Source organism: Nymphaea colorata, chromosome 6 (genome assembly GCF_008831285.2).
Source record: "Nymphaea colorata isolate Beijing-Zhang1983 chromosome 6, ASM883128v2, whole genome shotgun sequence".
Lineage (NCBI taxonomy): Eukaryota > Viridiplantae > Streptophyta > Magnoliopsida > Nymphaeales > Nymphaeaceae > Nymphaea > Nymphaea colorata.
In genome coordinates this window covers 25722236-25748776 of record NC_045143.1, presented here as the reverse complement: position 1 = coordinate 25748776, position 26541 = coordinate 25722236, and the positions used below count along the sequence as shown (strand labels likewise).

Here is a 26541-nt window from a genome sequence, read left to right as displayed (position 1 = left end):
GTTTTATGTTTAGAAAAAAAAATTCTCATGATCAAAAGGGTTGGGGTGTGACACATTTACTACCTCAAATAGGAACAAATCAAAAGGTTCTTCAAGAGTGATGCTACTGGTTTAATTACAGAAGTTGAAAAATAAACAATTCCTAAAGTGTGGTTGCTTGAAAGGGCAACCATGTGTCAATTTAGATCTTTGACTTGTGCTCCAACTCCTCCACTGAATGCATCAGCCCTTACATTTATCCATAAGTGCATGCGGCTGCAATGACGAACTTGAAAAAAAAAATGAGAACAAAGAAAAGCAAGGGCGTAAACCTAGAGCTTAGACCCACTCACGAGCAAGAACTCTAAGCTCAACTAATAAACACTTTAAAACGATATACATGAAACAGAAAATAACCAAAATCCTTACTTGAAATCTATGTTATCTAAATTAACTGGACCTAAATATAAGCAAATTTGAAAGACCGTGAAAGAAGCCTACACGACTCTGACTTAAGTTGTCGTATCACACCCAAAATCCTAACTCAATTCAGGTAAAAGATAGACCAATTGAAACTTGTTTGGTTTCTGCAAGCAATCTAATTTCTGCACATATATGTAAATTTCTCTAGCAAAAATTCTCTGTTCTCGATTTTGCAACCACTATCAGATCAGATTCCCTACAATAAAATAAACTAAACCCAAGGGATAAGTCTTGGCAAGCAAAATAAATCATTCATCAAATGTTAAAGTCACCCAAACATCCACAGTTTTGGAATAGAATTATAGAATTCTGCAGCAATCTCTACAATTGTAGGAGATTTCCGACGTAGAGGGTGTGGTTTCGAGCTCTCAGGCAATGTACATGCATAACACTTGGCTTCCTACCAATTATGACAACAAACAAAAAACACAAACAAACAATGACAGGATTTGCCTGTCTTTGTGCGAACTTTTGCAACCAGCATTAGTCAGTTTCTATTTCAGCCAAAAATTTATGTAAACTCACTCAAATCAAATTGGATGCCACAACTTTGTTGGGAACTCAAATAAAAACTTGATTTTGAAGTACAAGATCAAACTCTCGTGCAACATGAATCGGCTTTTCCAAAACCATTGTACATCCACAAGAACACTGATGAGTTCGGCTTTAAACCTCGACATCAGCTGCATGAATCAGAAGACACTGACAATGTAAAAATAATAATAATAATAATAATAATAATAATAATAATAAAATTTAAAAGCTAACGACTCTTTCAAACCTTTTCCTAAGCAAACCTTAAAAGAGAAATCAACAAAAATACTGTCTAGCCTTCACAATAAAACAAATTGTGATGGGAACGTGGAAAGGGGAAGATGAAAAATTCATTACACTCAGCATGAGTGGAACATGTTTGAGGGGTTTCATCTATTCTATGAATGGACTAGCGGTTTGGCACTAAAAATGACAACATTTTTCAAAAACAGAAAGGGGTTGGGAGTTCCTCATATGCCCATGAAGTCAAGAAACATTACAAGAGATGTCAAGTGTTTACTTTTAAATAGTTTATAAATCATCAATTTAAATCATAAGTAGAAAGTGTTCGTGTTGAGCAAATGATATGCCTTTCATTTACCCTCAATACCGTACAAGCATCGGGATTCATTTCGCATCAATGTTGTTGAATCTCTAGAAGGGAAGCCTTTAAATTTCCAAAAAATAAACATAAAGTAATCATCCTCAACGTCTTAGGAAATCAAAAAGAAGAGCAGATATTGACCCAAGGATCGCACATCCATGAAAGATTGTCGCATTTCAATTCCTTCGAGTTCAGCCTTCATGCCATTTATCTCTTGACAGGCAGCTTTTTTGTTTTTCTTGGTTTTGCTTCTTTTTCTTTCTTTTTTTCTGTATTTGGCTTTTTGCCTTTTCATTTTTTCTTGCTTTTGATTTTCTTTTTCAGGCCGACCTTCACCTTCGAGGGAATACCTCACCACCCCAAAGGCTACTACGAAGCTCCACCGCATTGGTGGTCAGGTGTAGTTTTGTCACATATCAACCCGTTTCACCTTGCGGGTTTTCAACATGCCAAAAGTTCATAAGTCATTATCTTCGTGGCATAGACATAAATCACCTATATGCCTACCTGGTACTCTTGATTATTAACCCAGAAAAACAACTACACAAGCCTCGAGCCCATCTCTCAACTTTTATTTTGCTACCTGCCAATATTTTATAAGGAATTATGGCTTTTCATATTTTCCTGCTAAACCCTTACAGACACTTATCACTAGAGCCAATACCATCTCCTAGTCTTGACTTTCTTAGCTTCATAGGATTTTTCCAGATTTCCTCTTCTAATGATTGACAACAAAAAAAACTTGAAAGTTTCATTTTACTTGAGCAGGTAGTAAGAACAAAACGAAGGCATATCATTGCATGATAAGACACTTTTAAAATGTTTCTAGGCACAATAAAAAATTTTCTCTTTCAAAAAATTACTTGACATCAAATGACATATCACCTGGAAGTAGGAACTCTCTTCTACCAAAAGAGTAATTTTTATGAAACCAGACTGATTTGTTGGGTAGAAGAAGAACTTCATATGCTCTCCTATAGAAGTAGGGAAGATCAAATTATCCAATTCAAAAATCGAACTATCGAATTCAAAAATCAAATACAAATCATCTATTCTACTCTATCCCTGCCTATCTAATCACTCCTCCCTTGCACCTTATGCTAAACAAATCAAAGAATTCAAGCAAAAAAAATAAAACAGTTTATAGGAAGAAAAACACGTCCTAAAAACAAAGAAATGAACCTATGTTTACTAAGTTCAACCCTTACCAACTATAAGATATAAAATTTCACTCAAAAAAAAAAAAGAAAACAACAAAACAAACCTTTCCACCAATGTCGTGTGAGGTTAATGACTAAAGATCCAAAATTCTAAAAAAAATGAAGAACACTAAATAATGTAGCAAATCCAACCTAATTGGTCCAACTGAAAACTGGTGGCCATTTTACATATGCCAAAGAAGTTTTAGATGCAAAAAAAAAAAAAAAAAAATTGAAGGTCGTTTTTATATTTAAAAACGATTTTTAATTTGGTGAAAATTCTATCAGAAACACAAGACAACAGCTACAATTCCTAGTATACTTCAAAAACGATCGTACAAATAAAAGTTCAATGTTCTCCAGAACCTTAGGCCATCTCCCCTTCGCACAAGGGGCGCCCGGCTTGGTAATTTGGAGCACAAAGCACGTCCAGGGCTAATTGCAGACGAATGAACAGAAAAGCACCAAACCAGAGAATTTTTTTTTTTAAAAAAAAAGAAGAATTAGTGACAGTCCAAGATCAGTTCGCCCTTCTAAAGGGCTCCCCAAGTCCACTGATTCACTGATCTTCCTGTATGCTAACAAAGGGGCATTACCATGTTCAAGTCATTTCAGCCTTTGACATGAAGGGATTGCAAAGTGGCATATTGGGGAGAAGCAGCTGGTGAAAGAACTTCAGAACCGCTACACCATACAAACAACCCAACCGTTCCTATGCAAAAATGAAACAGGATTGACTGTGTTCACTAGATATTAAGCTCAAATCCCAAACTTTCATAGAAGTGTACCAACAATTGTACTTGGAGCATGCAATTCAACTCAAAAAAAAAAATTACGTGCCCCGAGGCATGTAAATACAATAAAAGAAACTGTAATGGTGAGTAATTATGACTATGGCACGATATTTGAACTTACAAAAAGTAAACCAAGAATATCATGAAATTGGACTGCATAGCTACTACGAAGATTCTAGTCACAAGACAAAACCCACATAACCCATCCATATACTGACAAGTTCATCATCGCCAGTCAAACTATGATAAACATCGATAAGAAAAACACACATTCTTGTTTCCCTATTTCTGTCTGCTGGACAAAGGAGCAGCGTAGTAATGAAATACCTAACCATCTCCTCTTTCTCCATATAAAACTGAAAACAAGTGCGTGAATTAAATCCATGTCAAGGGATATTCTTAAATATCCAACACTGGTTTGTAGGAATACCTCTGGTGCATTAAACCAATTCCCATCGACCCACTTGAGGTGAAAGCAGAAGTCCCTGGCAGAGCCCTTCTCTTCAAAATGTAGAAGCACCAGTCAAGTGCACAGATATATTGAACAGATCATGCTTCAGTTTGCTTCCAGACTATTGTGGCCAACGATATTGTGGATTCCGATTACCACCCATCATGTTGGGCGCCCGACCAGTACCAGAATTGCCATATGGACCTGATTGGGGATAATTTGGAGCCCCGACGCCATAGGCACCAGCTCCAGCTCTAGGAGGGCCACCTCCAGGCATACTGGTTCCAACATAACCAGGACCTCGGCCTTGAGGTGGATAAGGTCCAGTAGCATATCCACCAGCTTGACCACCACGATTTGGATTGTATCCACCACTTGGGTTTCCGCCTTGAGGATACATGTTTTGTCCTCCTGGAGGTCCCCGAGGCTTATTGTAGTGGTGACTTGGCCCAGCAACAACTTGAGGTGGGGCATTGGTTACGGCCAAGCCTGATTTGCATATGCGGTTGCCCTGGCTGCTGAATTGGCGGCAAACGTTGATGCAGCTGAGGATGTTGTAATTTTTGCCTCTTGGCTATTTCTTCGTGCTGCCTTTGCTGTTGTCTTTTCTTCTTGGTCTGAAACTCATGACACTTGGCATGAACAAAAGATTTTGTACCTTTTCGGGCCACATGGCAACGAATCACACCAGAAATACTCAGCATCAAGTGCATCTTTTGCAGATATCCTCTGAAAAGAAGAAAATGAAACCATTAGTGGACAAACAAACACAAACAGCAGAGGATGCAAGGAGGAAAAAGGGTTGACATATCAACAGCAGACTTCAAGAAGAAAATATAAAAACTGGAGAAATGCAAGAACATCAAGGAAGAATACAATCTCAACCAGATAAATATCATAGCTAGGAAGGAGTGGTACCAACATATCTAACTCTAGTCTCTAGTTTTGACTTCAAAGCAGCTGAAGAACCTCTTGTAAATAGAAATAATGAGACACAGAATGCAGATCGAAACAGAAAATGCACCCAGTATTTCAATATGTAGAATAATAGAATTCTACCTGACAAAATTCGAAGAGCAATTTTAGAAAGTTATAATAAATAAAGGGGACCACTGTTCAAGCAAAAAGATTTTCAGTGTGTGCCCTTTTCCTCTCTCTCTCTCTCTCTCTCTCTCTCACTGAAAACCATTCAGGCTTACAGTCAGTTCTCTCTCTCTCCCTTCTTGCCCTTCCTTTTTCAATTTTAACCAGAAGAATGTTTAAAAGGAAAAAGGGATATCCAGATATGTCCCTTAACCGCAGAGCTGCATCTGTGGTATGGGGAGTACAGGGACCATATCCCCATTCACATGTGACTTAGCAGGGAACTGATGACAACACTGAATGTTGAACAATTGCTGGCAACATTCCACCAGACAAGGACAAGTTAAAAAATAGAAGATAATTTTCTCAAGAAACACTGATTCCCTTTGTCATTTTTAAGTCACAGAGAAGTTTGAATGTACATTTCCATATTTGGGAAGAAAACAAAACTGTAAATACATTGAAATGCCAGGTATCACTTTCATGTCATATACATCACAGTTATTTCATTTTGGTAGATGAACAGGACGCTAGTTGGGTAATTCATAATTTTCCAGAAAGCTATCAAAAGCACTAGCAGCAATACTTTTAGAATCAAGTGAAGCAGTCATCAAATGCTTTAGTGCCACAACCTCACCTCTTGACACCCCTGTTCACAAATGCAGACTGAAATAGTAACTCGACAATGATGATGGGCAGAGAACTACATAACTCCCGAACATTTTTCTTATATTACTCTCATCACCACAAGTGGTTTGCAAAAAAGACATGGTACCGAACAAAAGAAGCTTGGAGGCCAACAATAGTAATATTTATATGACTGGACAATACAATGGCCAGGTATCATGTATGATTTTTTGCAGAAAATAAATTAGAACAATAAATATTAACTCAAAAAACCTCAACTTGGAAAAATCTTCTAAAGGTTATTATTCATGTTTCTTTAGTAACTTAATATAGGAAGTCTTTCCTTTTCAGCACCAGAGAGAAAGAGAGAGGGCTGTTGCAAGACTAACAAAAAAAAAACGTAAAACCTTCATCTCTTTTTGCTGCAAAAGGAAATACTAGTACATAGTTCATTTGATTTTGGAGTTTGTGATGATTCTATCATTAGAATCCAAAATAAGAGATCATGCCCTATCTAGAAATAAAGACATTTACATGCACAGAGCTACTTAACAAATAAGAAGTAAAAGCCTTGTTCTCCAAACTTGGGGAAACTACCGAGATCACTGTCAAAACAAGAAAGAGATTAACTCCCTTGGGAGCCCAACGTCTATAGTAAAGCTGACACTAAAACTGCTAAGGACACCCAAGGCCAAACTTGCAATGTTATTTGCGGAGTGTCGTTTGTTTTGCAAGGACGTTCAGATCTGGAGCAGGACTCACCACTTATAATTATAAGAATTCAAGGAGTAGGTTTGCTACTCCCACTTGCCAGAACTCACATCCATACACTAAATCATTTGTCACAAAAGTTCAAACCTCCAAAACTCTGAGAATATAGCAAGATGATACCTGAGATGGGTCAAGAGTTGGCATCCGCTCCAACAACTCCAAAGCATGCCGATCAAAGCTAAAAGCAAAAATAACTGCATCTCATGGGCACATTACCTCTATATAAACTGGAAACAATAACAATAATAAGGTGGTAAACCACTGATAAACCACAAAACTACACAAACAAAAACATAACAAAAAAGTAAATGTGAAAAAAAGATCTCCTCAAAACAAATTTTCACTATAAATCATTGTAAACCAGATTCATATGTTTTGTACTTACTGCTTAAAAACATCTCTAAGGTGCCTCTTTATTGGTCTTGAAGGCTTGAAATTATTGTACCAAGGAATCTTTGAAACTCCCGGCCAGTTAACCTCATCAGGTGATCCACATAGTTCAAATATTTTATTCAACTGCTGTGGCTAGAATTATCAGGAAAAGGAAAGTTTCAATCATAGAGAAGAAGAGGAGGACCAACATAGAATATATAATGGAAACATCATGACACATATGTGTGTGTGTGTGTGTGTTGGGGGGGGGGGGAGGGGAATATATGGACTTGTTTTACAGCTCCTTATTGAGTTTATTTTAGACAGACCTCTTTGATCAACTCAAACTGACCTCATAGAGAAGAAGAGGACCAACAATAGAACATATAATGGAAACAGTATGAATGAATTTATGTAAACCTTGAAATTGAGAGATTGTATACCTTTTGTAGAAGAAGGAACACTAAAGCTCTCTTTTCCCAAATATAAATGGATTTCCCACATGTAAATTTCCCTTCAAACCGGCAGTTTCTCCCTCGATTTATTTGAAAATTGCTCTCCAAAATCAGCAAAAACTCCCCCCCCCCACCCAAAGCTCTTAGAAGTGATAGAAGAGAAAACGATCAAAAGGGACATTGTGCCCCTTTCTTAAGAATTGCTCAGTATTGTAAGATACAGGCTGTATCAGTTGTATCGTATCATACAGCAGTGATATCGTTCTGATACACCTACTATACACATTCAAATCATGAGCATCATAAGTGTAGGTTTTGCTGCCCTTTATGACATGTATTATAAAATACGCCTCACTGCATATAAATATAAAAAAGAAGGAGCCTATGCACTAGAAGACCAATGACGCTCTATGACTTAGGCCAGGGCCTAGTCACCAAAGCACCGAGCATGCAAGCTACTCGACAGGTCAAATGGCCTAGTTGGTGGTATGACAAATGAGGATCTAACACAAGCCATAGTACGAGTCAAATGCTCTAAAAATTAAAAACCCCACACTGGAATCCTAAAAGATAAGCCGTATCAGCCTTAAAAATTGAGGATAATAGCTTTTTAAATTATCTTTTTCATAAAATGTCTGCCTGTACAGTTAGTCCATCCCCTCTCCAATCAGTTACCACTAACACCGGAAACTATTATCAATCCCAAAAATGATAAGACAACGGAAAAAGGGGACGTTAATAACTTGCTTTGGGGCTTTTCATTCTAAATTCAAATGTTACATCATGAAAACGATTTAATGCATGAGGATAAAAACTATAGATTAAGTGTTGGAACTTGGTGAGCGAAGTAATACATGTATAATTTTTCTGCTATTTTCAGTTGTGAATCAGTAAGTTGGATCAGTTTCATCTGCTTTTCATCCAATATTATGGTTTACACTTCTCAAAAATCATAAACTTGTGCAGGCACCTCATTCTTTCCAGGCAAGATTGGCTTCCCATTTAGTAGCTCAGCAAAAATACAACCAACTGACCACATGTCCACAGCTGGCCCATACTTAGTGGAGCCAAGCAGCAACTCTGGAGGTCTGCCAATGAACTCAACGATTACAAAAGAGAAACTGTGTCCAAAAACCAACATCAACAAGATTGACAACAAGATATGACAGGTTACCTGTACCAAAGAGTTATGACACGGTTTGTGAGATTTCCATTATGGTCACTAGAAAAAGATCTAGCTATGCCAAAATCTGCAAGCTTCAAATGCCCTTCATTGCCAATTAGAAGATTGGAACCTGCACAGGAGAGAATGCAGGACACCGAAGTAGTTAGATGGGAAGCAAACAAGCCCATAAGACATTGCAGTATATTCTATGGGGTGAAAATAACAACAAGGCTCTCTAGTGACCTTTAATATCACGATGAAGAACTTGATTAACATGGCAATAGTGAAGTCCCGTTAACAGCTGCCTCATGTAACACTGAGATATACATAGAAGAATTCATATAAATAAGAATATATTCAATTGAGGTACTGACCACAATTAAGTGTGTTAAAATGAATTTCTTAAGCTAAAGAGAAGTTTGCCCTTATCTGGGGAACTGTAAACCGCATTCCAGGTCTATCTGATAACCCAGTCAGATCATGGTCCATGTATTCAAATACCATATAAATGCTTCCCTTGTATTTATTGCCATCTGCACAAAAATTAATGTTTCAAAACGTAACAGATAAAGGAAAAAATATGATAATGGAATTTTAAATGCATGCACTAAGAAATACGTGGCCTTCCGTGTTCATCTTTTTCAGGTCCTGGTAATTAGATATAGAGAATATAAGATCAATGACCAACTAAAGTCATCACAATTGAAGAATACCTTATTGAAGAAATAGAACCTGGAGATGTCACAATCTCTTTTAACTGAATGATGTTCTCGTGATGCAGGTTCTTTAAAATTTTGATTTCACGTATAGCGGTTATAGGAAACTGCAATTGTAACAAAAAGAGTCAAAACTAAATAAAATGCATCCATCATGTTAACATGTCCTATTAGATAGTAAAGTAGCTAATCGGCATATGGAACTTTTACGATGTCTTCATTATAGTACGTCAAGGGTCAGGATCCTATTTTATTGATTAACTGTTATCCGCTTGTAAATAAAAATGGATGCCCATTTTCCATATATCTATCCATTAAATCTTTCTATGTTAATTTGATATGCCTATATCCCGTGCATCTAACAGTGAGTTCTTATTGGCTGTGAAAAACTATGTGATGCATGTGTCTATGTGCTACTGAAAATGCAGCCATTTTGTTACCATGAACGTACTGCGGCCACACGGAATATCCTAACCCTGGTTATCCCATGGTCATACTCTCAGTTACAATTCATACAGTGTGAAATCAAGAAGCAGATCACCAACGCATAGCACCAAACAGAAATCTCTTTGCACATTAACAGAAAATTCTTCGTGTAAATATCTAGTAAAACCCTAACAGCCAGTCCAAAAGGGAAAAATAGAAACATAAACAGTTGATCAACCCAGAGAAAGAAATTCGTGAAAAGCCTCTTGAAGATCTCGAAGGAGACGCAAGTAACCCCAACCCAACTTTAGGCAATCGGCCAAGACATTTTGCGAAAACCAAACCCACACAGTTGAACACCAAAAAAGAGACCACCCAGTGTCACCGATTGCTCAAATCGCTGCAAAACATAGGAAAGGAAAGCAAGAAATCATCATTGAAAAAGAGGAGAGAAAGTGGCGCTGTGAATTACCCGTAGGTGCCCTCGCCGATCTGCTCGAGCTTCTCGAAGCAATCGACGCTCCGCGATCCCCACGAGGGAGACTCATCGAGGTTCAGCTGCCCGGGTGCGGCCGCCGCCATCTGTCGCTGCCTCCCACCCTCCTGCCCCCACTTGAGGCGCCATCAAGGAAAGCACCAAAAGCCTTACGCGCCTATTTCAAGCAATCTCCTTATCTCTTCCCCTCCTCTTCGTCCTCCTCCACCTGCTCCTCCTTCTGCTGCTGCTGCATGTCAACAGGAGGGGATGAAGCAGAGACGGTTTCCACAGAGGGTTTTCCCAATTCGAAGAGGATGAAGAAGAAAGCGAAAGTACGGGGATGTGACGCCCTTGGCTTCTTTGCCAGTAAATCCAAGAGCAACAACGTAATTTACACAGCCTTCAGGAATGGCTCTCCATCCACGAGCCGCCTAGGCTAGAGATATTCAGGAAATGTCTGTAAAACCAAAAGGGCATGTTTCGTCAAAATATTTGTCGTATGAAACGCAACAATAATCTGATAGCCACTTCATTAAAAATGATGCTCATGTTTATGCTTGTAGAAACATATTCCCTATTGATATAATTATTATTTTTTATTCATAGTTGAGCGGGTGCCTTGATCGTCTTAAACTAAAAACAATAGTTTAATCTGATATAATCATATGGATACTTATAAATCATGTTTCTTGAAAATAAAATCATTATTAAAATTCCTTTCTTACACACTGATATGGATCAAGAAAAAGAGTTCATAGAGAAACGCCCAAAACCGATCAAAATTAAACGTTGTGCCAATTGAAACCGTAAACCGATTGAAAGAGGTATTGAGAGAGCGAGGCGTGGATGGAGAGACAGAGAGAGTAAAAGGAGGTCATCACCTTTTCACCCGGCTGAGAAGGTCGGAAACCTCGTCGTTGGAGCTGGTGGCGCCCGCTGCACGGCTTCGGGAAAGGAACGAAAAGGAGAGCGTGGAAATGAGAAATGGAGAAGAGAAGAAAGGAAGAAGGTCGGACAGTCGAGAGAGATGGCGGCGAGAGGGAGAGGGAGATGAGTGAGACTGGGAGTGGAACAGTTGAATCATATGTTGCAAAACCAACCATGGTCCGAGGACTCTCCTGTAATATGACATTGCAAAAAAAAACTTTACACAGAACCCTCCCAATGATAGAAGTCTCAACAATGCATAACAACACAATGCCGTAGATATCAAATGAAATACATTTTGAAAAACAAATAACAGAACATCAACAGAAATGCACAAAGATGCAGTTTTTCTCCTCATTTTTGGAACAATTATGGTTTAGAATCAACAATTTAAGGCAAAAAAACAAGTTAAAGCATGCCATAAGACTCATTACCATAAAAATAGTTTCTCGCTTGGACTGAGAGTGTCACGGGCCGACTCCTTCGGCCCGTGCGGCGCGGCAACTCTCGCCAGTAAGCCGCAAGCCTTCGCCTTCGTTCAAGTGGGCGCAGATCACTTGAACGCTTTCTCGAAAACAAAGACACAAAATACACAAGAGTGTCGAAAGAAAACTCGCAATATATTCACTTTAACAAGATGAGTACATCACGAGGGAAGCAAGTAAGCTTTTCACTTTACTTACAAAGGTTGGCCGAAGCCGCTTACAAAGTTCCCAAGCCGACCAACCAAAGCTAGGAACCCCAATCTATACACTTGCAAAGGACCTTGGGAGGATGCTCCTACACAGATGAACACTCAAGCTTACACCAAGGCCCAAACATACACAAAGGAAATCAACTAAAACAAAAACAAAGACTGTACAACCCTGACACAGGGGAACAGGCTCCCCCCTTCAAAACAAGCGCCGTCCTCGGCGCTATCTGCTGTGATAGGTCTTCACGTCCAACGGGTAGCACTGCTTCATGCAAAACGCATACTCCCACGTTGGGTCTTGCTCGCCTATCCACTTTACTTGGTATTTCTTCGGCTCTCCTCGAGAGTTTGCTTTTTGCCGAAGAATCTTCTCCACCCGCCGATCTGTTGCTTGCTTGGTCGGCGATACTCGCTGCACGGTGAGGTCTCGTTCTGGGAGGCTTCTGTTAGAGTCTCCGCCCTGCCTTTGTTGAAGAGTGGATACTACCACGGCCTTACCTTTATCCTTCCTTGTTGGGACGGTTGGGACCATGCAAGGGTGCCTCTCGTCCATGATACTTACACTGCGTAAGTGCGGCATCGGTACCATCTTTGATGCGCAGAGGAACTCCATGCCTAGAATCATCTGGAAATCATCTGTCTGAACCACCGAGAAGTTGGCCCTTCCCGACCAACCCTCAATCTTCACAACTGCATCTCGGACTATGGCGTAGATCGGTCTTGCCTCTGAGTTCACTGCCTTCACGCGTGACTCCCCCTTTCCTCGGGTGAGGCCCAATCTCCCGACTTCCTCCTCCGAAATAAAATTGTGCGTGGCTCCCGTGTCTACCATGGCGATGGTAGGTTTTCTGTTCACCAAAATCTCTATGCACATGAGCTCCGTTGAAGGTGTCGTCACCTTCGTTTCCTCCTCTTTTGTCAAAACGTGAAGAAGTTGAAGTGCCCCAATTCTGGGCTCTTCCACATCTCCACCTTGAAGCGCATTTGCAGATGACCTTGAAGTGCTTGCCTCTATAGCCCTCGCAGCATTGGCCTGCCCTGTTGGCCTTACTCGCTTTGGGCAGACGCGTGCCTCATGCCTTTCCCCACAAACCCAACAAGTTACTTCTCTTGGTGGCCCATTGTAATCCCTGCGAAAGAATTGCCTTCCCCCAGTTTGCCTCTGAAATGACGATCCACTTCTGTCTCGTCGCTCCTCCTTACCGTTGTGGTCGGACTCCCTCGTAGGCTTGAAGGTCTCAGTGTAGCTTTTGCGTTGGGTATCTACCAAGCGCTCGGCTGCCACATATGCTTGCTCCAAAGTCTTCGGGTCTGATCTCTCCACATCGGCTTGGGCCCAAGATTGGAGCCCTATGATGAACCAGTTAAGCTTATCCTTTTCTGGCATCTTAGGTACATCCAACATGAGCTTTTGATAGGCTCTAACATATTCCCGCAAGGAACCTGTCTGTCTCAGGTTCGCCACCATCCGGTAAGTCTGTCTCTCGGCATCCACAGGCATGAAGTACCCCTTCAGCTGTTTACGGAAGTCGTCAAAGGTAGCAATCGTGCAATCGCCATTCTCAACGTCAAACATCTTCCGCCTCCACCAAGCCACAGCATCTCCCTCTAACAACATCGCTGCGGTCTTGATCTTCAAGTCCTCCTCTACTACGTTTTGCAAGTCCAGGTAGTAGTCCACTTGAAACAGAAAGTTGTCGATCGCCCTCGCATCCCGGCTACCTGTACTTCGCCGGACGTTGAACGTCGACCCTACTGGTCCTCTCATGGCTACAGCTGGATGAGCTAATACGTAGCAGTCTCTGATTTGAAGCCCGAAGTTCAGCAACTTCGTCCTGCAAGGTCTTCACCAAGTCAGAGAGTGAACGGTTCAAGGCCACTGACTCGGCCATCTGTTCCCGCATCAACTTCATCTCCTCCTTGAATCCCTCAAAGGTCTCGGCGGCAAAGCCGAGGGCTTCCTCATAGGTGGCCACATCTGCGACCAACCTATTCACCGTCTCTTCCAGGTTTCCCTGGCCACGGTCTGGGCTCGTCTCCCTTTGACGGCCTGGGCTCACCTCCTCTGGACGGGCCGGTTCCTTGCCTTTGGCACCTCGCAGATTATATGATGATGTCATGGCTCCTTCTTCAACGGTAGCAAGTCGGCGTGACGATCTACACCGACTCTCAAATCTCTTCCCCAGATTGACCTGAATCTGGGCTCTGATACCAGTTGTCACGGGCCGACTCCTTCGGCCCGTGCGGCGCGGCAAACTCTCGCCAGTAAGCTGCAAGCCTTCGCCTTCGTTCAAGTGGGCGCAGATCACTTGAACGCTTTCTCGAAAACAAAGACACAAAATACACAAGAGTGTCGAAAGAAAACTCGCAATATATTCACTTTAACAAGATGAGTACATCACGAGGGAAGCAAGTAAGCTTTTCACTTTACTTACAAAGGTTGGCCGAAGCCGCTTACAAAGTTACCAAGCCGACCAACCAAAGCTAGGAACCCCAATCTATACACTTGCAAAGGACCTTGGGAGGGCGCTCCTACACAGATGAACACTCAAGCTTACACCAAGGCCCAAACATACACAAAGGAAATCAACAAAAACAAAAACAAAGACTATACAACCCTGACACAGGGGAACAGAGAGAGACATGATGATAAAATCATAAAACTAGAATGTCAGCTCAAGTGACAGGGACATGAAGCTAAAAAATAGAAAGACGAAGATCCAGGGTAAAGGAAGGAAAGAGAGCCAAGACAGCAAGAGCCTCATACCCAGTATATTTAAATGGTGGAGTTTATTTGAGAAATCATAACAATTATAAATGCAACTTTTGCCCTCTATCCTAGCTGTCATAACCAGCTGTGGATCAGCTCCAAACATGCTAAAATCCTAGAACAACAACCTTATATGCCATTGCCACAAGTAGTCAAATGTGAAAGGCAATGCAGAGGATATTTCTCCCCTTCAATAGACATTGTTTTCTTCCCTGCATAATAAATTCGTACATGAGTGGCTTCTTTGAGGATGCTTGATTCTCGCCCCAATAACACATATAATGCGAACGAAGAGGAGGATATTTCTCCCCTTTAATAGCCACTCTTTTCTTTTCCCTGCTTAATAAAATTTGCATATGAGTGGCCGCTTTGAGGATGCTTGATTCTTGTCCCAATAACACATAGAATGAGAACACACGATTCCAACATCCTCATGTGCTCCTCAAACAGCCATCACACAATTTCCACATCCAGCAATGCTGTTTGCATCAAGTTGCAGGGCGAGAATGGACTCGGCCTGATAAGTGTTGACTGATGAGCATTCAGTCCTTGGCGTCTCAAGGTAAAACCGAAATGGCTTCTAAGGGAAGCAGAACACACGTCAGGGTGCATTCCACATGTCATGTTTGCTTCTACCACAGGGCCAGAGATCGCTAGAATGCTGCATTTGCATATTCAAATATCCTCCAAGGTGGATCAACCACTTTCATATCCTTTGCTATTTCAGCCTATATGACTTGCTGTTTCAACATGGAAACCCTTTCATATAATTCTTGCAACAATTACCCTTGTCATTGTCACAATAACAACATGGGAACAACTATATTCATAAGAACGCTTTGTGGACTTAGGAGCTTAAACGTAAATTTTCTAACATTACTTCTTTGGAAAAGAGAGGAAATTTCTATATCCTAATTTTAAAGTTTAAACTTTAAAGTATTGATTTCTCCCTTATCAGAGAGACACGCCCACGAAGTTTTACCAAAGTTAAATATGAAATTCCATAGTTATACTCCACATCATGCAACTTAGGCACGGTGCTTCTGTGTTCAGCCCCTTCCACCATCTACGTTTTGCAAATATACCTCTCCACAAAAAACAATAATGAAGCCATTTTCCTAGTCGCATGTTTGGACCTTTACAAGCTAAACTATCCAATTTAAATTACCAGCGACCGGCTGACAAGATAAACACAATAAATACTAAAAGCAAATGAGAAGGGAAAGATAAAGAACAGCACTATCATCAAACTATTTATCTGTATATGGTTTCATCCGCTACTAACATTTACCAATAAAAATGTGCAAACTGTAGAACACAATTTGTAAACAGTTTCAGACTTCATGGTATGCTTGCATCATTGAGATATGATTGTTTTCAGATAACACAAACGTGAAAATTTTCACATTGACACATGATCATTTTCAGTTGGCAAGACCAAATTGATATCCAAATTCGTAACGAATTAGGTTGTTATAGGTTAGTCGAGTGTTATGGCCACACAAACACCAAAATTCATTGCCTAATTGAGGCAGAGAGAGGGAACTAAAGGTTCAATGATGTCTTTCCCATTAATAAGTTGTCTGAAGTGCAAATATGTTCCTTCCCAAGGGTCAAATTCAAATGTTTACAATGATGACAGTAAAAATATTCAACAAAGAGCTACTCAATACCAAAAAATAAATAATTACACATAATGTATGTGCAATAGATTCACATTCCCCATGCATCACTTTTATACCATGCATAAAATTTGGGATCAAATTTAAAAGTTCTACATATAAATGTACAAAGATCTCCAGTTTTTCGGATCTTTTGAGGTAAACAGACTTGTGTTGAGGAAATTGATTTCAATAGTTTCCCAAGTTTTAGCTTCATCCATCCATCATAATGTAACAAACAACATTCAAGAAAGAAATGAAGCCAACTATTTTTGCAGATATTAACCTTCCCAAATCCATTCTTAATAAATGCATTCACAATTTTGATCAAGATAGTCACCCATATTTTTGTCATCCTAACTCCTCCTTCATTTTATAATTTCAAATATTGAATCCTTAATAAATTTCAATAACAAGGGGAGAAAAGGTTTGTACCAACCATTTTTCTGCATATCAGGCCCTCAAGAATCTACTGCTTAGAATCCCAAGTTTGGATGGCATGCTATAATAAAAAAGATGATATATAGGAACCATGTAAGCAAAGTGGATCAACACTTACAGGAAGGTCATTAATGCTTTGAGCCACTGCACTGCAAGCTGCTGCAGTTGCCCCACTTTGAATGGCATTCATGGAGACATCCACAAGGAAGAAAAAAACAGCAGGCATTGGATCACGAACCTGCAATTTATAGGTTTAAAATGCAGTAGGTGAACATAAGAGCATAGTTTCTTAATACACAGCTTGAAACCAGAAAACTAAGAATAGGACGACATTATGTCCACAGAGATAATAAGCTAATAGGCTTATGTTTTGAGTCTTTTGACGACATTATGTCCACTAGACCTTCTTTTTCTGTCTTCCTCTTTCATTTTTCCTCCTTTTTTTCCGCTATAGAATAGGACTGTCCAGATGTCATATTGTCATGCAGGCTCAAATGAAGCTCATTTATTAGGGTAAATGTGATAAAAAATTAAACAGCCTCAACAGCGACAATTTTCAAGTTCATTAGACTATTTTAGCCTCCTTAACAGTATCATACAACAAAAGTATATGATTAACTATATCCAAATTAGATAATTTTTATTAATTCATAAAATAGTGATGCAAATGCTTTTTTCTTTAGGGAAACCTAATTGTATCAAAAAAGTTGCTGTATATTTATGTTGTTTTTAAAAGTGTAAACTAGAATTAAAATAAATTTGACAGAAAAAATCTCATGAGTATTTTGATGCGTGAAATAAATTATATCTGTTTTTAATAATATTGAAAAGCTAGATGTGTTTCCATTATCTGGTCCTTAGGTCGGTTTTTGAAAATCCATTGTCCTATATATGCTATGTGACATGGGTACACCAGTTTTGCCCAGGTACCCGTGTCGGTACGTAGGTACGGCGACATGGGCACGGGGTATGGCTGCATTTTAAAACTTTTAAAATTATATTTTCAAACTTAATTTGTTCTCTAATTTTTTATTTTTCCCTTCTTTTATATTTACCTTCCAATAAGATTATATATTTTCCTCCCATTTTCTTTAATTTTCAGATTTTTTGTAGATTATAAGACTATTAATTCTTTTTTTTTCATTTATTATTTTTGAGAATATAAAATTTGTGTACCCGCATACCCACAATTTTCAAAAATGTTGTGTCCGAACCCGAACCGTCGTACCCGCACCCAAGTGACATAGCATATATGTTGTTCTTGAGTTCTTATTGGGAAACAATAAGGAAGTTTATCTTTCTCAGGAAATTGTAAGAATTCTAAAATTAAAATAAAAAATAATAGAAAGTCTATGAAAACTTGAGTTTTCTACTATGTTTCTCATTTAAAAAATCGAAAGATCATTAAATTGTTAAAAGAAATCTCAAAAAATTAACATTGTATTTGGATACATTTTAATGCAAAAGGAGATCAATAAAAGCATGTTATTTTCATTATGGTGATTTTCCAAAATAATGCAATTTTTTCACATTTGTTCATTCTCCTCATTTTCTTTTTTTTGGTGCTTTTTGAAAAAATGCCCACATGTATGACAATGCTTCAACCTTATGTCAGTGTGTGCACACACACAGAGAATTGAAAAGAATCTGGATGAATTAGGGAGCCACATCCAGTAGGACACTACAATAATAGTTGCCAAAACTTACCTCTTAAAAAAGGGGGAAACCAATAAATTTTCCGAAAGATGTAAAAAAGATAAGGATATTACAAAATATTATCAAATGCAAAGTGAATGGGCCCAAACAAGCAACTAGTTGGTCAACAACTAGTCAGTGATTCATTGCCTAAGTTGACCAACCTATGTCTGACCTACACCTTTACAATTTGGAGACCAAAGACGCATCCATAGGCTAGCATCCACAGCTGACCGGCAACTAGTCGTTTAACAACATATATTGCAGTTTAGAGAGCATTTTGTCATTCTTTATTTAAGCTTCCAGGAACCAGTAACGTGTAAATTGTAAACCATGTCAAACCAAGACCGATCAATATCTGAACAGAAATCGAGTCTTAAATGGAGAACTTCATTTTTGCAATTTAAGCGTAAAACAATCCTAAAAGAGACACTTCATGCAAATATTGAATTCTTGAAGAAGTCAATGATATATTTAAGCATAAAAGTGATTCTAAAATAATCATTGATTTTTATGACCTTACTACTAAGTGAAGCATGATATCCTATGTCACATGGGTGTGGGTCCTGGTGCGGGTACTAGATGAGGCAAATTCCAAAAAAAAAATATTGGATGCAGGTGCGTCGAGGGCATAGATATATATATATATATATATATATATATATATATATATATATAATATGTTATATATAAGTAATTTTATTCTTCTATATTTTAAATTTTTTTGTATCAAGATTACCTTAATTTCATACAAGATTCAAAGTTTTATTAAATAAAATAGAAGGAAGAAAGAGAGCAAAGAGAAAAGGAAAGGGAAATGATAGAAGGAAAAAATGAAAAAAAAAAACACAAGAGAAGAAAAAAATGGGCCCGACACGGTCAAACTGAGTCAGGTGCCATGTCAGGCCACATCCACACCTGAGTCGACTCAGGTGCGCCACCATTTTTGGCGCACCCGTGTGACTTAGATGATATCATACCCACTGTAACATGAGACAAATCATTAATAAGAGGAAAACAAACTTAAGCTGGCATAAGTTGGAAGAATAAATTCTTAGCAACTCGATCTTCCAGATACATACCACAAAGATTGCAAATAAAGTGCTTCCCATGATCAATGAACTTCATGAAAGGATTGATATAACCCTTACAACGAGAACAGAGAACAGGCCCACCTTCCCCAAATTCCACAACCTGAGGTGATCCATAATAAAAGCATGTAAAATAACACCACAAATGAACCTATCCATAGGTTATCCAACTGAAAGTCTGTACTAAAACTAATATTATTGAGTACTGAATAAATGCTTTAAGAAGAACATCCATATCCTTTATTCCTTTTGTATTGCTATATGTAAAAGCCACTCTCTGAAACCGAATGCAGATCAGTCCACCTAGTGTCTTTCCCTTAACAATGTGGAATAGCACACGGATCACTTGTTTCCCTAATGTACAATCGTTAGTACAGTCACAAGGCCGTCAGGAGCATATCTGTGGTCCTTGAAGTAAGGGACATAAAGCTCCAGCTGACTTGATCTTAGTTCTTTGACACAGAGAACCAAGAATGTGATTTTTTTTTTAAAAAAAAAATGCTTATTACTTCCCTCATATGGTCACCCAATCCAGCAACTAACAATCATGAAAAGCTATTATTATTTTGTTGAAATATGAAGGGTGTAAATTTGCCAGAAGCAGAACTACATGAAAGATGGCTCTTCTGTATACATATCGAAATCAAGCAAAGTTATCATCCAACAACTCAATCCTTTTGGGGAATTTAAAATGAACTATTAGGTAGTGAAGCAAGGAAAAGAAAACATTCACAATTGGGCATCTCGAGATGTAAGACAAGTCCCTTAAAGAGTACTGAGAAGTGCAATCAGTAGTCTGCTAGACTGCTTCCAAGCCTAGCAAGATTTCTTTCTTTTCCTCATCTGCATGACCATTTGAAGGAAAGGGAACAGGGTTTATGAACAAAGACAACAATTCTTACTTTTGTTGAGCAGCATTACACAGGAAATCTGGAAGAAATTAAGCATTCATATGTCTTCTTGTCCTAAAAGAACAAAGAATGAAAGAAGACTTCAAGTGCCAAAGCACAAGAAGGAATGAATAAAAAAAAGGAAGATTAAACCTACCTAAATGACAACCAGTTGGTTTCTAATTTGGGATTACATTCTATTTGGATCACAGAATTGAATTAGCTGAAAAAAATCTTAGTTCAAGCACCGATATTTATATGAGCAGGAATTGGACCACCCACAATCTATCCAGATCATCATTCTTCTGTTTGTAACCAGAGATATCGGTCCAGAGTCCAGACCAGTTATGCAGAATAGACCAATCAACTCATAAAGCTAGTTGCCTAGTTGTGCCCTTGACCTGCATGACAGAACCAGCTTAACTAAAACAAAATAAGTGACCCGATCATTTTGCTGAGATATCATACTCTTAACTAAAACTTAGTACCCTCAACTGTTCAAGATTATATTTAGACTCCCAAGGAAAATGTGATTACTCATTCGATTTTTCTAATTCATACATTGCACATATTAAGAAATTCTGAAACCTGTTACTCATTGCAATATATCATGGTAAAATTATAGGTCCAGAAAGCTCTGATCTCATTTGAGGAAAGCCAGATTCAAAAAGAACACCTCAGCATGAAGGTCAACAACAGCTGCAGTTCATAATCCACAAGTAAGAAGCAACCATGTTAAAGGTGTTGACCCATGGAACCTATTGTTGGTTAATGTGTCAACCAAGTCAATCAGATGCACACCCCAGGAAAGGTAGGTATGAAGTACTATGATGGAGCAAGATTGAATATTACTTGGATAGGCTCCTCCAAAGGATGAGGAAATGCTAAAGGTTGAACCAGAAGAGCCAATGGCATGCTTGATGTTGACAAAAGGTCACTGGTGCAAGGAATCTGGAAACATTTAGATGAAAAACGAACTTCAATAATAGTAAAAAAGTACAAACTAGGTGAAGAATAAATTCATATCCAAAAGTAATATTTGAACTGGCATAGACAAGTACCTGATTCATGGTACAGCTCATGTACCGTGGGCTACAATTCCCTGTATCTCTGGCCACATAGTCACTTGTGGCAGGCTGCAATAGAAGAAATAAGTATTCAGACATTGCAAGTTGCAACAAGTACAAACAGGATAAATCTCATGTTTCCCAGCATTTGTGCAAAAGAGAAAAAATGTGGAGAATAATTCCTCAGACATTTCAACAAGTACAAACTACAAACAAAGCAATATCATGTTTTCCAGCATATAAAGTCGCATGCAAGAGAAAAAGATCTGCAAAAGGAAAATGATGATGCAAAAGAGCAGAAAAAGTTACTTCTAAAGATAAAACAACAAAATACGAACAAATAAAATGTCATGAAAATACCGGGGGAAGGTTTGCTTGATTGTTCTGACGGGTTTCAAATGTTATCATGGAGGAAGTGGGTAATGGCCGAGGCATCTGGGTTGGGTCAATTTTAGAAGCCCCTGCCATTCGAGATGCACCAACAGGAGAACCTGCTCGCGTCATGCCCAGTAGTCCAGTTCCTGGTGGATGACCCATACCAGGTAGCCCAAGAGGAACAGGTTGGTTTGGAGGAGCTGGTGCTCCAGGACTATACATTTGTGGCGTCTGCATACTTCCACCCAAAACTGGAACCTAACATTTAAAAAATATATGGTAAAGGAGTGGGAAAAAGGAATATGATATTTCATCAAATAATGAAACCAGAACCGGCAATTGAATCCACACAATGATAGTTGACATGAAAATAACAGTATTTCCGAGATAAATCATGGTGACAGAAGTCACAATCAATAGATATTTACAGCAACTTAAAGAACAAATAGGAACATAGAATGAGCGGAAAGATCTTGCAGTTTATTGCAAAAATTTGATCAGAAAAACAAAGATATGAGCATTAATTACACAATAGTTACCCAATAGATAATGTTGCCTGCGACCTAAACTACAGTATCCACGGCTGAGTTCCTTGCAGGTACATGTCACCTCAGTAATACATAAGTACATGATTGCATCTGTACATGTACACACGTGCACATGTGCACTTATGCATGTATATGTACAGAATTACACTTGACACTTCATAGAAGGCTAAGAAAATGTTTTCCCCACTAAGAAAAGCTATTTAGCTATACTATAATCTTGATCTCTGAGACTCTTTCAAACAAGAGCATAACACCTAGCAGTGTAAAGGTAATCAGTGCACTAAGGCACACAACTTTTAATCATAGAAGCAACCAAAACAGTGCACTAAGCCACCAAGAGCAGGCTGATAACACAGCAACAAATAGTTCAATAAAGGCAACAAGTACTGGAAAATCTACTGTCAATGCAGTAGCATATGATCCACAACAATGGCACTAAGGCCCCAGTGCACCAACGCACAATATCAAGCAACAAACAGCGCCCCAAAGCCCAACAATTCATAACAGGGCATCAAAGCCCAACAAGAATCACACAGCTGAATGAAAGAGAATTTCTATTCAAGAATGAAGAAAGGGCTGTGAAACAGCCTCTTTTAAGAATATGTTACAAGGGGTTTAAATAAGACAGCGAAGAGCTGTTGGAGAACCCAACGGAGTCCAATATCTCTTACAAAGGAATAAAAGACAAAAATGAAAATAAAATGGATATGAAAGTAAAAAATACAAAAAACATTCTATACATGTATATATCAGACTACATATACGTATGTATATAAACCTGAAATATATATGTGTACTTTATATATTCTAACATATAAACCTAAGTGTAGTGACTAAACCAGACTACCATTTACTGAAACCCAAAAAGAAACTGAATTGGTCATCGAGTTGCAATGAGATTAACCTCTCATAGAGGCTGACTACACCCAGGCATATATGATGTATGCACATACATGGGCAAAGCTGAATTTTAATGGTCAAAAGAAAGAGAACAAGAGATCAGCTATGATAAAAGAATAAATGACAATTACACAGAACATTTAATAAGATTAATCTATGTAATTTCTTCCTAGTGAAAGTACAAAACTTTCTACGTAAGAACATTGAGCACGGAGCATGTACTTCAAATTTTTGATCTTCCTTTACAATCAAGCATGGTAGCAAGCAAGAAATTTGTAACTTGACCAAATAATATTTGTTTATTCCAGCAACTTCCTCACCCCTTCAGCAGCGTAAGCTTATTTGTCCATAAAAAGATAAACTAACCTAATGAGAACTTTGGAGAACACATGACACAAATGGATGTGTTTAGAATTCCAGAACTCCAAATGAGGTTGGGATAAGTCACAAACATTGATCCTGGTGAGGCTAAGTCTTATGATATGAAGGATACCCAATTCTCCTTAAATGATTCTAGGAACTCTTCAGAACCAGTACACAAACAATCATTTTCAGTAAGAAGTCCAAAATTCCGAATGAGGCTGTGTCCACAATCACAAACAATGGTCTAAACTGATGCAACATATCAGGACATTGATATTTTTCTAATAGATCTAGTAAAACATGTCAGGAAAGCTTGAAAGTTTAAAAGACTACGGAAAAAATAAGTAGGGAAAAAATGGAAAAGTTATTTATTAACGAATAGCAAATAAATGAAATTTTCACAATAATATTCTAATAATGTCGAGATACTATAAGAGATACTAAATTTCATGTATTTTCAATATCTTGTGACATATTAACATTTATGCTTTCTAATATCTCATGATTTACAACTTAGAGTTAACATTATTATATGAACAACAATAAGACCAACTTGTCTGCGCCAATGCAACACTAGGTTGCTACAGGTGCAAGAAACGACACAAAGGGTTAAGAGACAGACCAGATATAACTGTTACCTTATTTGAGTAATAGGCTATGCTGCTAAACGCATTAGGCAGAGCCTAGGGATTGAGTAAAACATAGAACCTAGGCACTTGCGCCAAAACAAATAAAACAAAAATAAAATGCAACATTAGATTTTATATACAGTCACATATATAGACACATCATAATACTCATATATAGTCAATTTTTTTTCGTGAGTCCTTTTGACATGGGCCCTAACCTATATCCACAAGCTTCAAAGCCCCAGACACCTAGCGACGGCCACCAAGCTCTCCCCAGGTCACGTGCTTGTCAGCTGTTGGAGAAATTTGTCTGCACATCAAATTTGTGGCCGCATTCACTCTACTCTGAATCAATGTCCTGTGTCAAGCAAGGCCAACAATAACAATGTGCATCTATGGTGATATGTCCTACTGCCTTGCAGCATGCCATGCGTTGCTCACAAGCTGATCCCATGCACCAATTGCCTCACCTTTGACTTCAGGTCCTGAGTGTCAAAAGAATCCGTCAATGTTTTCTTGCAGGCACGGCCTCACTCAACCCAGCACAGTTGGGAAGGATAGGATTTCACTCATCCCATCAATAAACCCCATCCCAAAAATAGTAATGTTGCAGCAACCATTAGTAACCCCACCCCACCCCCCACCTTTCCATTCTGTCTTGGGACATGTGTTGAAGTATCTTTCCATGTGTAGGCTGCTACTGCAATGACCCAGAACTGCTGCCACATACCACACGACCCCATCATCCCACTGCTTACCAAACATCTCTTGGGCTCCCTCAACCTAAACCAAGGTTTTGGTGTTCGCTCAGATCAGTAACCCTCTAGGATCATAAGTTCTCAGCCCGAACCTGGATCCACCTAAAACTTGGACTGAGTACCCAAACTTATCTGAATATCCAACCTGCAAAAACTTGGTTAAGCCAAGTTGGAAGGCCATGACCCTGGCCAAGACAATGTGTCATGGAATGGAGTTCATCAGTTTTTCCTTGGAGGGCCCAAGATCCTGCTTAAGCAGGTCTACCACTGGTAAGGCCCACATCATCAGGTGTCCCAAGTGAAGTTCAAGGCATTTTGCATAAAAACAGCTAGCTAGGTGAATGACCAAGCTTGGGGACCTAGCTGCTAAGCAAGCCTTTGACAACATAGCCAGTAGGGTATTGAATCAAAGACATTCAAATGAGGTCATACCGAAGTCAAAATTAGAATAAATTTTTACATGTAATTAGGTTTAGAGTCTTTAGACATTTAACATCTTCAAATGGAATTATAGAGAAGAGTCAGAAGACAAAAATAGATCTAATTTTTACATGTAATTAGGTTAGACATGTAACATCAAGTTCAGTACCAAAACAATTTTTCTCATTGAACTTGACCAAGTGGATTTGGAATCAAATCAAATATTAGACTATAAGCAATAAAGCAGACCATCAACTTCATAACACAATGGCACATGAACCCTGTTGTATTGTAACACTCGTCTTTACAGGATTGGGTTGGAGCGGGTCCAAACCCAGATCCGAGATCTAAGTCGTGAGGGAGCCCGCGCGAGGGAACTCTTTCCCCCCCCCCCCCCCTCGCCTTCCTCAACGTCTCCTTCTCTTGTCTTCTGCTGGTTCGCACGGCAGAGAGCTACGGGAGGCGGAAGCTGGTTGCAGCGGCGTTGGGTCGGCGGAGGAAGGACTGCAGCGGCGCTCTGGTAAGCCCTCTCGACCTCTGCCCCTTCTCCCACGCCTTTTCCCCTTTCTCTTCCTTCTTCGTCAGCACCCTCTGCCGCACGATTTCTCCGTCTCTTTTCTCTCATGCTCCTCGCACCTCTCTCTGCGGTCTCTCTCAGTCCCGCTGTCCGTTTCTCCCCTCTCTCTTTGCCTCCCCTATCTCGTCCCTCTCGTCCCTCTTGCGCTCTCTTCTCTGCCCGTTTCCCTCTGTCAGCACCTGCCCTCTCCCTCTTCTCTCACGCGCTCTCACCCTCACTGCCTTCTTCTCACGGCAAACCTCTAATGTCCTCTTCTTTTTGTGGATTCTCATCATAGCTATTGTCGTTTGTATGGATTGCAGCTTGGGGACGTTTTTCCCCTCATGCCAGTGAAGTGAGGGCATTAGTGGTGAAGGCAGCCAGCGATTTTTGGCGGTGGCACTTGACTGAAAACTTGAGGAGGCTGTTGGAGGCGTCACAGCAGTTTGAACACTTAGATTGGGGTGGGCAAGGCCTTTTTGAGATTATTGAATATTATCTATTAGGGCATGTATAATTATTGTTTGAGCATGTTAGAGTTTAGAATTGATGATTTGGGATGCATGTTAACGATTTTGTTTTTGGGGAAGTTTAGGATTATGATGGAGAAGTGTTGATT

The 26541-nt window shown here is 39.3% G+C and overlaps 1 protein-coding gene and 1 pseudogene across 1 annotated transcript; both read right to left on the bottom strand.

The window, feature by feature from the left end:
• Positions 1–3686: 3686 nt before the first annotated feature.
• LOC116256768 (cyclin-dependent kinase C-2-like) lies at positions 3687–10590 on the bottom strand (annotated as a pseudogene).
• A 10507-nt stretch (positions 10591–21097) lies between these two features.
• Positions 21098–21967, bottom strand: LOC126410129 (protein transport protein Sec24-like At4g32640). Its single transcript, XM_050078233.1, has 3 exons — positions 21734–21967; positions 21368–21442; positions 21098–21257 (listed from the first exon to the last, which is right to left on the bottom strand). Exons 1-3 carry the CDS (start codon positions 21908–21910, stop codon positions 21132–21134), a joined length of 378 nt encoding a protein of 125 aa, XP_049934190.1. The 5' UTR covers positions 21911–21967; the 3' UTR covers positions 21098–21131.
• Positions 21968–26541: the final 4574 nt, after the last annotated feature.

Coding starts and splice junctions, on each gene's coding strand:
- LOC126410129 (XM_050078233.1), bottom strand. CDS start 21,910: ATGGGTCATCCACCAGGAACTGGACTACTGGGCATGACGCGAGCAGGT. Junction 21,443..21,733: donor ATCAAGCAAACCTTCCCCCG/GTATTTTCATGA, acceptor CTTCTATTGCAG/CCTGCCACAAGTGACTATGT. Junction 21,258..21,367: donor TGAGCTGTACCATGAATCAG/GTACTTGTCTAT, acceptor AAATGTTTCCAG/ATTCCTTGCACCAGTGACCT.